A 13,423-nucleotide genomic window follows, 5' to 3' on the forward strand; every position below is an offset into this window, starting at 1 on the left:
AAATGTCTGCCTGCCGATGGGAAGTAGTGAATTAATTCCTTATTTTGCTTTGTTTTCAGATATAGCTTTTGCCTTCCCTATTCAACTGGTTTTATCTCAATCCACAAGTTTGCCAGCTGCAGTCGACTCAGCACACTAGGTCAAGGGAAATCTGAGCTAAATTGGGTGGGACTACACGAAGCAGACTCAGTGGATAATATGTCTTCTTTTTAGGAAAATACATTGGGTGTGCCTTTAGACAAACACTAAATGGAACATGTGAGAGAGACTGTAAACGCTACAGCAAGGAGTCACTCAGAGAGGACTCTGGGTTAGAGATGAGACAGATCGACCATGCAAAACATTTAGCTCCTCAGAACTGTACCAGGCGGTTGTTGGTTTTAATTTAATTTGCTTTTACCTCCTTTAAATAACCAGTCTAAGAGGTGTCTTTATTTTGCCTTTATTCTTAGGTCAAACAATATCATCACTGAATTGAAGAACGAGGTTACTGGTTGAAATACAAGTGCAGTGTGAGACAAATATGGAAGATAACACTTTGCAAATAAATTAATACAGAATCATTGTCGTTGCATAGTTCAGAAGTGAAAAGTAGGAGGCAGCAGTGCGCACGTGCTGTGAACTGACACACACCACCACAAAAACCCAAGTTCCTAGATGAACTCTTGCAGCTGCAAATAAAACAAATCAAACCAAAAATATCCGAAACCGTAGAGAGCATTAACTATTAAAAACCAGGCAGAAAGGGAACTAATGAGCTGCTTTTTTTTCTTTTTTTTTTTTTAAACAGACCATGCTGCAGAAGGAGTGTTTTCTCTACAGACAGAGATGCTCTTAGATAATCTGCCTTGGCATCCCGTAGCCTGTCATACCCGACTGTGATGCTCCTTTGTTGCTGCCCATCTGAAGGCCTATTACGTTCTGTCCCTGACGAAGTTGCTCTTCTGAAAATCCTCGTCGATTCTGCTGTGCTTTCCTGTCCAGATGCACACAAAAAAGCAACAAATATACACATACTGTCAGTCTGCATATGCCCAGAGGATCATGAAAAGCAACATGAAACTGGCTCATGTTAACAGATGTGTCCCCTGTAATGCAATATTTCATTTGCCCCATCCCATGGGCTGGGCAGTACTGGCTGGGCTAATGGTTTTCCTGCAGTTAGAAGTAATGCTCTGGTCAAGCCTACAGCACTTAAGACTTTCACTGTAGCGCTTATTCCAGAGCCCCAGGGGACTTCCCTAGCAGCTATGACAGGTAAAATGCTTATGTAGTGCTGTATATAACACTCATGATAGGATTAATCTGTCTTAAGCCCTATAGCCCTTAAAAGCTGTAGTCCATGGGATCTGATCAGAGACACTTACCTGAGCTGTAACACAAGTCGATACCCATCTAGAGCAACGGTACAAATCGGTACCATTTAACTCAGTGGAGTAAATAAGAGCTGAATGTACCCGGAGAAACAATGGGAGAAGTGACTTGCTCATTTTCGCAGAGTGGATGATGGGTGCCTGCAGGACAGAGCAATTGCTCTCTTGCCATTTACAGATCTCTCTCCTCTAAGCAACAGACTTTGCCCTTTGCACCTGTGTCTTAACTGTATGACTGTCCTTTATCTTCTGTCAAAACATACTGACCACTTTTGATCGCTGTCCCTGGTCTCAAAAGTCCTTTGGATCAATGAACCTTTGTTGGAGTTTAAAAGGAGTCTCCTTCCCCCGAAAATAGCACCGAGGGCAAAAGTGGCGGTTAAGAAGCAGCATAAAACTTTGTGCTCTGCTGCCTTGAGAGAAACTGTTCATCTTAGATTAATCTTTAATTTATACAAGGTGGGGAAAACAAGTCATTAACAAGGGAGAAGGACCAGTCTGTTGCTGCCAAATAAGCCGTAAGAATCGGCAGAGCCCCAGACTGAGGGTGGCTTTCAATCAACCAGACTCGACTCCCACTCAGGTACAATCCTTCTCCCTGTGGTGTCTGTCTGTCCTGGGATCAGGTTACTCTGCAATATCGCATCGAGTTTCAATTCCCCTTTTCTCCCCACCCCATCACTAGATGAGAATGCTAGATTAGGTGCCTGCTGTGATTGAAAACCATCAACATGATCCTCTCTGCGAGGGTCTGATCCTGCATTGTGCTGAGCGCCCTGGCTTGAGTCCAAAAAAGCCCTTGAACGCTTTGCTAGGCTCAGGGTGTTCAGGACATTGCAGAAGAGCCCACGTCTGCATGAAAGCCCAGCAAACCAGAAAGGTCCAGAGAAAACCAGTACCGACTTGTCATTTTTCAGCGTTGGTCTCCAGTGCCAATGTACAGACTAACAAGAGGGCTTATAGAAGGCTCTCAGATCCCACAGCTCTTGCCAGAAAAGCGTGCTGTTTTGGAGGGAGGCACACAGCACTTGGGACGCCTCAGAAAATAACCCCCTCTCACTGCTGCTTAATCTCTTTTCCAGAATCCTTACACGGGCACCGAACTACTGCCAGGATCTCCAAGAGAGGATGTTTTTAGAACTACCCCTATTACCTAATTGAATCTCAGGTTCACTGTGTCTGCTGTTATTTTAATTAAAATCCCAGGAACACATTCTATTATTTTTCTCTCCTTCCTCCTAGAATTTTCAGCTGTGTTGTGGAGCAATTCCACAGCAAGTTGAAAAGTTAACTCTGAACAGGAAAAAAATGTGAACTGTAGACAGGAAATAAAAAGAGAGACCAAAGGGAAGTCTGGATATGCTAATAAAAGTTGATTACATAAATAGTTTGGATCATACAGTGTTATGTTACCACCATAAGCACTGCATTTAGTATGTGATGGTCTTACAGATAACAACACGTACTTACGATTTGCTCTTAGGTTGGTGGAAATGGCCTTAACTGAGACTGTAGGAAAATTGGTGAGGGTAAGTCTATTACCGTCAGTGTCTCACCCTATTTCAAGTTCTGTTTGGCCTGTCTGCCGTCAGCTGGTATCACCCTTACTGCAATCTGAGCCCACCAGGCAGATCTGTTAACTTCTCGTGCCAACTTTGCACCAGCGCTGGTGGCTGCCAAACTGCATGATAACAAACAGCCACGGGTCCATGAACCTGCTCGGGCACGCAAGGGAGGCTTGGTGGGACTGGGTATGTGAGACACTGGCAACGGAAAGTTAAACGGCTTAGCTTGTGTGTGGGTATCATCTTAATCACTGTAGATCCCTGCATGGATACTCTCATTCCATTTAATCGAGACTTCTTTCAATTTAATTTAAGGCGATTAAGAATCAGCCTGAAAGCCCTGACTCACGACTAACACTGGGTGGCAGTGAGGGGGCTTGATCTGCCTGAAGGGATGGGTAAGCTACTCAGAAAACAGCTTCTCATCTGCCATATGTTATTTCCTTAGAGAAATAAAATCAGTTTTCCTTAAGGCAGTGGCTATAATATGCTATTTTAGGGGCTGCAAGAGATATGGACTGGCTATCCAAGCAGGAGGACAGACAGCTAGGGGAGAAGGGAGGTGATCACATCTTCATTTATGCCAATGAAAACTGTTCCCACCTACAATTAAGAGTCCAGATGAAAATTAATTTTTCCATGTAGGACTTTGTTTTAGTTACAAAAAACAAATAAGCCTGTCTGGGTCATAGTGATTTCATGTCTGGTTTATATTAAAGCCTGTAACTGGATTTGAATTTGAAACCCAATTATATTAAATAAATACAAATCTCTTTGTAGACTGTATTAAGTTAATTTAAACTAATTTCATACAAAGGATGCATAGGAGTTTGCACTCATTCACCTAAAATTCAAGTCTCTCTTAGCCTCAGTTAAATCACCTCAGGGTTTAAGGCAAAGCAAGTGAAGTTTGCTTTGCTTTTGCTGAGCATCACCTAAACATTGGAAAAATCAAGAAGACCAAAGACAAGCAGCCAGCACTCTTTTTGCTAACATGTCTCAGGCATTTCGGCACAAGACATACTCTTGGATGGTGGAATCTCGTGTCAATAATATGCCTGTGGGGCAGGAGGGATAACTGTGGGAGGATTTCCTTTTCCTCCTGTCCCCTCTTCACAGCCTCCCTAGCCAAAACAAGCGGAATTTTAGAGCAAATAAACAGCTTTGCCAAGGCAGAGAATTCTTTACAGATAAGTGGTACTCCCCAAGAAAAAAGATGACTAGGAAATGAAATAATTTTTGGTTTGATGAAAAATGGAAATGGGCTTCCTGCCTTCTCTTTTGCTCAGTAAAGGGGTCACTTTATGGGGGTTTGCTGACATCTGTGACAGCCTTGTCTTCAGGACTCTTTCTGTCCATTATCTGATGCAAGGTAAAAGTGCACCTTTCCTACCAGATACTCTTATGACACACACATGTGCACGGCTGCTCCCATTTTTGTTCCCTTTTCTTCATGAATGGATATAGAGGATTAGCTGAAGCTGCTAAATAGATGAATGTCATCAACACTGGTGCCTGAGTGTCCTAAGTATCCTTCCGAGGAATAAAAATCAGGGATAACATCAGCGGACAAGAAAATTACGTGTCTTCTTCAGTGATCAGAATGGGCCCCTCATGCAGCAAGAGGGATATGCTACAAAGGCGCCTAGAGCAGGATGCTGCACTCCTACCCGTGTGCACCACCAAAAGCCAGCGCTCCAGTAGGGTCCCCACACGTGCACACACACGTCCACGCCAACACAGCCTGTACCAGCCTTGTTGGAAATGTGTGCGTGCCTCCAGGAGGAAACCAGAGCTGGAGCCATGGGTGATGTGCTCCTTAATCCCTGTACCAGCAGTGCTTTTCCAGCTCTGGGGCAGAAGGGACACGTAAGGTGTGGTGAGGTGGGGCTACATAAGAAAAGGCAGCAGCATAGCCCTGCTACACAGCTCCCACAGAGCTCCTCACCAGCAACTGTGGTCTAACTTTGGGCTGACAAGTTATGGCAAGCTGTGGACTTTGCAGTGATGCTGACAAAGTTGGAAACCGGTGAAGGTTAGAAAATGTTGCTGCCTGGTTGGGTCTTTGCTTCCCTCCTCCAGATTCCAGAGAGAAAATCTCTCCATTACAAGGAAATTTTGGAAAGATTCTTACCTTCCTTTCCTTTTCCCTTTAAATTTCCTTACACACCATATTACCAGTTTCCCTGGGAAGACAGCTCTGGGAAGCTGTGCTGTGTATTTTACCTGTGAAACCAGGAAGGATCCCCTTTGTAGCAGCCGTCGTCCTTAGTGACTGCCAAACTGCCTAGAGCCATTAAGGTTCTCTGCACTGCTGCCATGTCCTTCCCTAGAAAGCCAGAGAGTGAAATTACTGTAAGAAATCCTTGCACTACAAATAGCTTGACACACTGATAAACACTTTTATCCAATGTATTAACTAATTCCCTCAGCTCCCCTGAAAAAATGCATTAACAGCATTATAAATGCTACTTTACAGTTCTGAATGAAGGTACTACATGCAAGAGCTTATTAAAAGTCATCAAAGGGGCAGTGTTAAAGCAAAACTTAACAATTCAGACATTTCCAGGTTTCCAGGCCTCTGGCTATTTCAATGCCTTCCACCATACTATTTAAGTCCTTCTAGACAATCCTTTTGACAAAATTTTCTCCTAAGACGAGATCATTTTGGTGTACAAAGAACGGTAATATACTCAGTAAAACGTGGCTGAAGGAGAACAATGTGGTAAATAACTGTGCTGTGTCTCAGTTTCTTCACCTGTAAACTGGTTAAGACCGATCCCGCCGTTTAACCCCTGGTATTTATTTACAGTCTGTCCCTACGCTAACAGAGCTCACGGCAGTCCTGAGGAGCTCCTGAGCAGAAGACTCGCATTAGTCCTTCCCAATTTGACCATCAGATCACCTCCCAAATCCTTCCTACAGGTTTCTTTTCTCAGGCTGCCAAAAATTGATGCTCTGCAGTTTCATACCTCCAGTTCCTGCCAGCCAGTTCACTATTCTTCCACTTTCTCCCTCCCCATATTACCTCACGTCATTCCTCATTTCAGAAACTCAGGGCTCATCTCATCTTTAGCCGAGCAAAAGTTACGTATCTGGTCATCACTAGTTTTTTAGGTTCTCTCCATAAAAAACAGAGAGAGAAAAGCTTCTCAGTGGATAATTTATTCTATCTGTTTTGGGAGGAGTGAACTTGCCTGTCACTTGCATGATAGGCACACCTTCCACCTAGCTGAAAACTCACCAGGTTTCCAAGAGGGCACCTTACACCTTTGAAATATTAGGCTCATTTTCAATAGGGGATTGCATTTAAAAAACGGTATCCCCTCCTCCTGTCTCTCCTTCCAAAATTAAGACAATAAATACATTTTCCTTTCTAATCAACATCTTTTGTTGATTCCTCCAGTGAATTAGAAAAAAAAAGGACACCAGACATTTTTAAAAAATAAATATTACTCCTTTTTTTTTTTTTTTTTTTTCAGTTCTTCCCTTGCACTTTGTCACTTGAAGTGAAAAGGGCAGGGAACATAAAGACATCAGAGTCGGATAGACTCTAACTCATTACCCAATCCAGACACGATAACTTGTGAAAAACTTGCTATCAAAAATGAGTTGCAGCACGTATTTCCATTGTGTGAGGTGGTCAGCTGTTGAAAATCTGCCTTTTGCCTCTCCTTTGCTCTGAAATCCTTCCATAAGTGTTTCTGCGACTCCCCTCCCTTTCTTTCTGTTCCGGTTCTTCCTCTTTCTTAAAATAATTTATCTAGTTAACAGATCTAATTTTGACCGTGAGTTCTTCACATGGGAAAATAAGTCCATGAGATACTAGAGACATAATTACGGTAACAGAATTCGGAAATACCTCCAGTAGACCAATATTAATGAAAATCACTATAAACCAGCTGGAGTGCAGCGGGAAGTGAGCGTTGCACATTCTGTGTTTATGCCGCGCATCACCCTGATTAAAGGCAGATGCAGTTCAGGGCTTCGGTTCAGGCAAACCTAAATGCGTAACGCGCTGGCTGAGGTGACGAAGCCACCCCAAAGCTGAAAACATCTCGCAGCTTCCAACTGCGGCTGTCATACAGCCTACTAAAGTTTACAGCAATCTCTATCTGCAGGGGACTGTTTGCTCAGAAAATAAATTGTCAGCCATCCAGAACCCTCGTTTTAGTGTGTTTGTTAACGCAAACTGCATCAGACGGGGTCCTCGCTTAAGAGGGCAGCTGAAGAACCGACATCTCACACAGGCGCACAGAAGAGCGCAAGGCAGAGACACTCAGAGCTCCCCGAAGCAGCAGATGTACCATATGCTGTAACAGATGCCACATACAACGTCCTTGGGATGCCTCCCGTACAACGAGGAGCGCGGTGACTGACTGGGATGAAGAGGGATGACAAGAAGGATTTAAAAGTGAATGAGCTGCATAATGACGGCAAGCGCAGAAAAAGAAAAAAAAAAAGAAAAAGAAACAAAAGACAGGTAGCAAAATATGACAATCAGCCTGGCAGAGCCATCTGGCAGCCCCCCCACGCTCCGCACTCAGCGCTGCTTTATTTGTCAGTGGCGAGTGGGAGATGCTGCAGGGGAACAACAGACCGAGTGGGAGCCGAGTGCCACGTGACAAAACAAAGCCACAGCCACGGCTCTGCTTTACAGAGCCTCCTTGGTGCGTATGAGGGGTTCTGTGGGTCAGGGAAGACCCCAAATCCATGCGGTCTTGTGACATTTGCCCTCTTCCAGCAAAGGATACAAGGGGCTCGGTGGTCAGCATAAAAAGGATGGTGAAAATTTTAAAATTTCCACTGAGAAAGTCAGCTAACACTGCAGCTACCTGACAGAAGGGATAATCCGCATGCTCTGAAACCAGGCTTGACTCTGGCACTGCAGAAAATCGCAGGCAGTGCTTTCCCTCAGCTCCAGCACTTGCTCACTGGCAGCCACGTGGGCCGCCTGCCCGACCCCCAGCCTCCCTGAATCATGCCGCAGGGACCTACGCCGACGGCATTTCTTCTGCATCTTCAGTGTCCTCTGCAGCGTGCTTTGAATAGCATGGCCTTGTAGAGGACCTCGCCATTGCCCGTACAAGGAGAAAGGGGCCTCTAGTCACTTCTCATAGTAAGCCTTTCTCTCTTTGGGGAAACCTGACCGGAGGGCTGTCTCCTCCAGGTCCAGAAAGAGGAAGGTTCAAACCCAAAGGCAGAGAAGCGCTCTGCACAGTATTCCTGAAATGCTGTTTTGTAAAGGCTGAACAAGTACCCAGAGGTACAGCTGCCTCTTGTCTGCCCGGAAATATACCGGGGAGGTATCTGTAAAAAACAACGAACATAATATCTTGGGCATGGATTAGGGAAAGCTGCTCAGCACAGTACATTAAGTAAGAAAGGATTGAAAAAGAGGTGATACTTCTCTCGGCCCGAGAATTTGCAGAGGTGAAGAAAAATGCACCAGATGGACTAAGTGAGTTTGAAACAGCCAACAGCAGATTGCATCCGAAAACATTTTCATTAATCATTACTAAGAATTTCAAAGCAAAAGCTTTCAGAAAACAATTAGTGCCAGAGAAAAGCTGTTTGTCAGTCACACATACTTTTCTTTCCCTATAAACATACACTGACATCTCCTCTCTTTCTAAAGAGGTTATGGCCTGAAGTGTAGGAGTGCTGTCACTATGAAATAGTGAAAAAGAGACTGTCCTTTCCGTCCAGCTAATGCATGCAGGTTCAGACGGTGCAGCCCTGAAGCAATACAGATGCTAGAGGTCAGAGTTATGGTAGACACAAAAAGCCTGTGGTGACTCACTGCTGGGGAGACATACTGTTTCATTTCAGCACTGAAATGAGCAGCAGGAGAGATGAAAAAGGAGTGGGAAAGTGAGGAGACACAGACAAGTTTCGTGAAGTCCTAAAATAATAGTGGAGAAAAGTCTCACATGCCTCCCTCCTAGGTTCTGAGTTGTGTTTTGACTTCCTGTTCTCTGGAAGTTACTAGCTTTTTTCCTTACATCTGTTGAGAAAAGGTGATGAGTGAAAGGAAGAGAAACGAGGAGAGAGCCACCATCATTAGGAGCTTCTTGTCTCCAAAGCAAGTCGTTTTCATCGACCTTACTTTGATTTGCATGGTGTGAAGCCATTATGAGATGCAAAAGACTGCAAAGAACAGCATCTGAAATGAGCTATTATCATCCCTCACAAGATAGATGGAGCTTCTCTTTCAGTAGCCTGCTAGGCTGAGGGAGGGGAGGGTGTTCAGGGAAGTGAAAATCCCTTCATTTACCAGTAGCTTGGATGAAACACTAAAGACTGAACTGGAAGAAACAAGCGTGCCCTTGTGCCCAAAGGTAGGATTTGTCAGGCAAATCTGGCACCCTGAGAACATTACAGATCCCAGTAACTCCAGCTGTCAGTATATCCTTCCCTTCTAACCCATCTGCAGAGTCCCCTAGTCTTTCCTTCCTCGAGCTGTCCTTCAGGGAAGTGATCTCTTCCACGTATCCTGACAGCCTGTGAAAACAGACGCCACTTTTTTCACTCCATGTGTGTTCCTACACAAACTATATGACCAGCTTTCTCAATGGATTGTTTTCCTCTTTCCACAGTTTCATTCTCATGGCAGATTTTTGACCCTTTCACTACCCTACCGCTGTCCTTGTTTTGAGCCCTCACACAAAGCGTTTTGCATCACCTTGTCTGGAGAGGTGCGGGATACAGAGTGTATTTGGTTAGAGCGCCAGGACGAGATGCACCACCACAGAAGTGGGCAAAACCAGCCATATGAACGCACAAATGACTCAGCTCCTCAGGAACTAGAACAGGCAGTTTCCCCTTCGAGCATGGGATGGAGGTAGCCTTCACCTGGGCTACTGCAAAACCACAGGGGCCCTCTGATTTTTTTTTGCTGTTACCATAGTGACCTCTCTTAAAAGACTGTATCCTTAGAGAGAGATGCTCAGCTAACATGGTGATAGCAGTGAGTTTTGCTTCTCGCTAGTCATAAATGAGCCCTCATAAGCTTCACAGAGGCATATATGCTCCTGGGAATGCCTTTTATAGCTCTAATTTAAGCTTTGCTTATAATTTGAAAACTGCAATAAAATCTTGTCATCTGAAAATAAGGGGTCTCCATATTTGCTATTAGAAGCTATTTACTTGGAAATAATTAGCATAGAGAACATTTGTTTTATGAGGTCTGAGGATTTCTATCAGAATGATGGGCTTTTGGATAACAGATGAGCTTGGAAAGGCTCCGTTTTGTCCTCAGGGCAGTATAAATCCCCCAGAGGAGATAATGCACCACCGGAAGAACATGGTAATGAGGTAAGGCAAACAGAAACAAAAGATAATTACATTAGAGAATATGCCTTAGACAAAACGCACCAACACAACACATCAAAGCAAAGTAAAATGAAGACTGTAAGCTGACTTCCAGTTTATTATTTTTACCTTCCCATAAATCCACTGTCTGGAAAATATCTGTTGTCCTTACTCCGTAGATTTCAGCAGCTTTTAAGAACTGAGAAATTTGTTCCATCTGCTTGAAAGCCATTTTCGATTCAGAGATCTTTGCAATGGGCTCATTTCCCTTTGGATGTAAACTGTTTATTAACTTGCATAACAGCTGAGAGATAAATACAGACACAAAATTAGAAAGCAGTCACCAAACTGGAAGGCAATTTCTGCACATGAAATGATGCTGCAAAATGCTTTTGACCTGGCCAGTTTCTGTCAGGGACATAATTCCTTCAATTAAAAACAAAGAAGTGAGTTTGTTTAATAATCAAAGTATATTAGAAATGCTTTAAAGCTTTCATTAACTGATGGCAATAGCCTGAGCATATAAATCCTAATCTGCTAGAAACAACAAAGCAATCACTGGTAAAGGTTATATAACAACTGACAGAGAAGAAACCACATGCCCGAGCCAAAAAAAATAAGCAATGTCAATTGAAATATTGTTAAAGTCACTTTGGCAGAGATTCAACAATTAGCGTATTCTTACAGCCCACTGCAAACAGCAGCATCTGCCTGTTGTTCAATAAACCAATGGAATACAATGTTTTAGCTACAGAATTATTCCTAAGAAGAAAACAGTTATGACATAATCCAATCCTCCAAATTTTCTATATCTCTCAACCTTTCCCCGTCAACACCGATTATTCCTTAAAGACAAAAGTATACATCTGATTTTAGAACAGATCTCATTTAAATGTATGAGAAAAGGTGCTGAAGGAATGAGTCATGCTCATATATAACATGCATGACTCATAAGAATCATAAGTACTGTACTAATCCCAGTACACTGGTAGAATAATTATCTTCCAAGATTAAGATTCCTGGTCAAAAGGAAATAAATCAAATACTAACGCATAGATTTCTGCACTGGCCGTGAGCTCTGACCAATTTAGCTAGATGAGGACAGAAAATAAGGACACTGTGCATATAAACACATGCAAGTATGCAATTGGATAAAATACTCACCGTTCCATCCATCAGCCAGGTCTGAAAATGTTGCCTTCCAGGCGGAGGGTGTTCTATCTGTTCTCCACACTGTACAATAATCCAGTTTACCAGCCTAGACTCTAATTCCGGGTCATATTTCTGTTCAATCTTTTCCTGAACTTCTCGGCTTAAGCCATAGCTTGGTCCTCTGTTAGCCATCTCTGGAACCGAAGCAGAACTTACTTAGTGGGTAGAGTCCTGATCTGCAGCTTTGAAGTATGCACCGGAAAATTAAAGAATAAAAGAGTGAGCAGCCTGCCCTATACGTTAGACAGTTGAACAGATGTTCATCAACACTGAAAGTAACTGTATGGCACCGGTTATAGCTGTTCTGCAGAACAGGGGAGGGATCAACGAGGGAATATCCTTTTCCAAAAGCACAAATCAGCTACAGCATTTTTTTTTAAAAAGAAAAAAAAAACAGCAGTCCCCCCTGCCCAACCACAAAAACAGAAGAAAAGCAAGATTTAAAACAGAGTAGGTTTTAAAGAGAGGCTTCTGCTATGTTTACAGAGAATACAATAGAGTTCTCAGATCAATGTTAAAGCTGCCTGCAAATCCAAAAACACTTTAAAATTGCCTACCTAATACTTGCTAACAAGAAGAAGGCTGTACATGGGAGCTCAAGCAATCCGACTAAAGATGCAGTCAGAGTCTTCCTCGGCAGAGATGCAGGGATGGATATCCAGAGATCAGCAAATAGAAAAGCGCTGATGAATTCAAGAGACGAAGGCTGCCACAATGCCCTGCTGCTGCTGCAGCATCGTGGTTTGAAGAACAGTGTGTATTGATTTGATTTTCCTCACATATGAGGAGGGTCAAAGCAGGGGCGTTGCTAAGAGCCATTAAAGAGGCCTGCCTACTCAGTCACAGCCTGGGGATCCTGTTTATCTCGCCCATCTGCAGTCTGTTTTCATGCACGCTTCCTCAGCCCTGCGCTGTTCACCCTACAGGCTCCGTTCTACTCCACCTAGTCTGCATCAGCCCAAGCTGCACCGAGCATCCCAGTGCCAGACAGTTGGAAATACAAACAGAGGGACTTCACCAGACTTCACTCTGTTAAATGAAGGTAACAGAAATTACTACACATCTTGTTTATTTTAAATCACAAAGCAGAAGTAAACCCTTTTTCTCCCTTCTGCATCACAATGCTAACAGGCTTACCGTATGAAAAATAATTTCCCTTCTTCCTTGTTCAAGTGCTGATAAAAAGTTTCAACAAGAGGACAACAGGATGAAAAGTCAAGGAAGGTAAGGCAGGTAGTAGAATATTATTATTACCCTATCATTAGCATATATTAGGCTATCAAATAGGGCAATAGTGTCCCAAGAAAACAATGTGAACCACTAAAAACAAGGAGAAATCACTGAAAACTAGCAAACCTAGCATAAAACACAAGGATCGTATTTTCTGCTGGTATGAGTCAGCATACTTCCAGTGATAGCAAGGGAGCTATGCCCATGTACGGTAGTTTAAATTTTGATTATACCACTGCAGTGGTGGGAGATGAGAGGTGAAGGAGCTTTAAGATCAGAGACTTTTCTTCCAGTCTCATTTGTACAGATTTATCCTTTATTAAATAATTTTGCTCCTCTCTGAGTTGCATCAGACTTTGTCAAATATCTTTCATCCATGCTGCATTACCTAACCTGCTACGAAATACTTCCCTTTTGGCAAATGATTCATATGAAAGGAGGCTGATTAACCTGAGGTGGATACACAATCAGCTTTGCCAACAAAAGTCCTCCTGCTGCATTTATAAAGAAAAAAAAAAGCGGGGGGGGAAGGAATACAGCTCGTTGTATATCTGTCTACCTCATAATGGCTTCTTCATCCATTACTTTCTCATTTCAAGACCATGAACTCTCAGATTTATACAGCTTCGGATGCTGCTGGGCTTGAGCAGACTCAGGAGATGAAAAATCTAATAGATGACCCAATTCATTGTTGTCCTCCACAGGCATTTCATTTAGTCCTTTCTCTTC

At 43.2% G+C, this 13,423-nt stretch overlaps 1 protein-coding gene across 3 annotated transcripts; it reads right to left on the reverse strand.

Moving 5' to 3' along the window:
- Window positions 1-426: 426 nt before the first annotated feature.
- TAGLN3 (transgelin 3) lies at window positions 427-12,403 on the reverse strand. 3 transcript variants are annotated; one of them, XM_063349070.1, is made up of 5 exons: window positions 12,022-12,403; window positions 11,417-11,646; window positions 10,382-10,556; window positions 5,165-5,267; window positions 427-976 (listed from the first exon to the last, which is right to left on the reverse strand). In XM_063349070.1, exons 2-5 carry the CDS (start codon window positions 11,594-11,596, stop codon window positions 835-837), a joined length of 600 nt encoding a protein of 199 aa, XP_063205140.1. In that variant the 5' UTR covers window positions 11,597-11,646; window positions 12,022-12,403; the 3' UTR covers window positions 427-834. The 3 variants fall into 3 exon arrangements, with proteins under 3 accessions (XP_063205140.1, XP_063205125.1, XP_063205132.1); XM_063349055.1 differs by having other exon boundaries at window positions 11,417-11,598; window positions 12,022-12,402; XM_063349062.1 differs by lacking the exon at window positions 12,022-12,403 and having other exon boundaries at window positions 11,417-11,779.
- Between the last annotated feature and the right edge of the window lie 1,020 nt (window positions 12,404-13,423).

The sequence above is a fragment of the Chroicocephalus ridibundus genome, chromosome 1, assembly GCF_963924245.1.
Source record: "Chroicocephalus ridibundus chromosome 1, bChrRid1.1, whole genome shotgun sequence".
Lineage (NCBI taxonomy): Eukaryota > Metazoa > Chordata > Aves > Charadriiformes > Laridae > Chroicocephalus > Chroicocephalus ridibundus.

Bases quoted from the DNA above. Each gene is read 5' to 3' on its own strand.
- TAGLN3 (XM_063349070.1), bottom strand. From the start codon at position 11,596: ATGGCTAACAGAGGACCAAGCTATGGCTTAAGCCGAGAAGTTCAGGAA. The intron at 10,557-11,416 runs GTGAGTATTTTA...TTTATCTCTCAG, and splicing joins CCTGGCTGATGGATGGAACG to CTGTTATGCAAGTTAATAAA. The intron at 5,268-10,381 runs GTAAAAATAATA...CTGGCTTTCTAG, and splicing joins GACAGTGGATTTATGGGAAG to GGAAGGACATGGCAGCAGTG.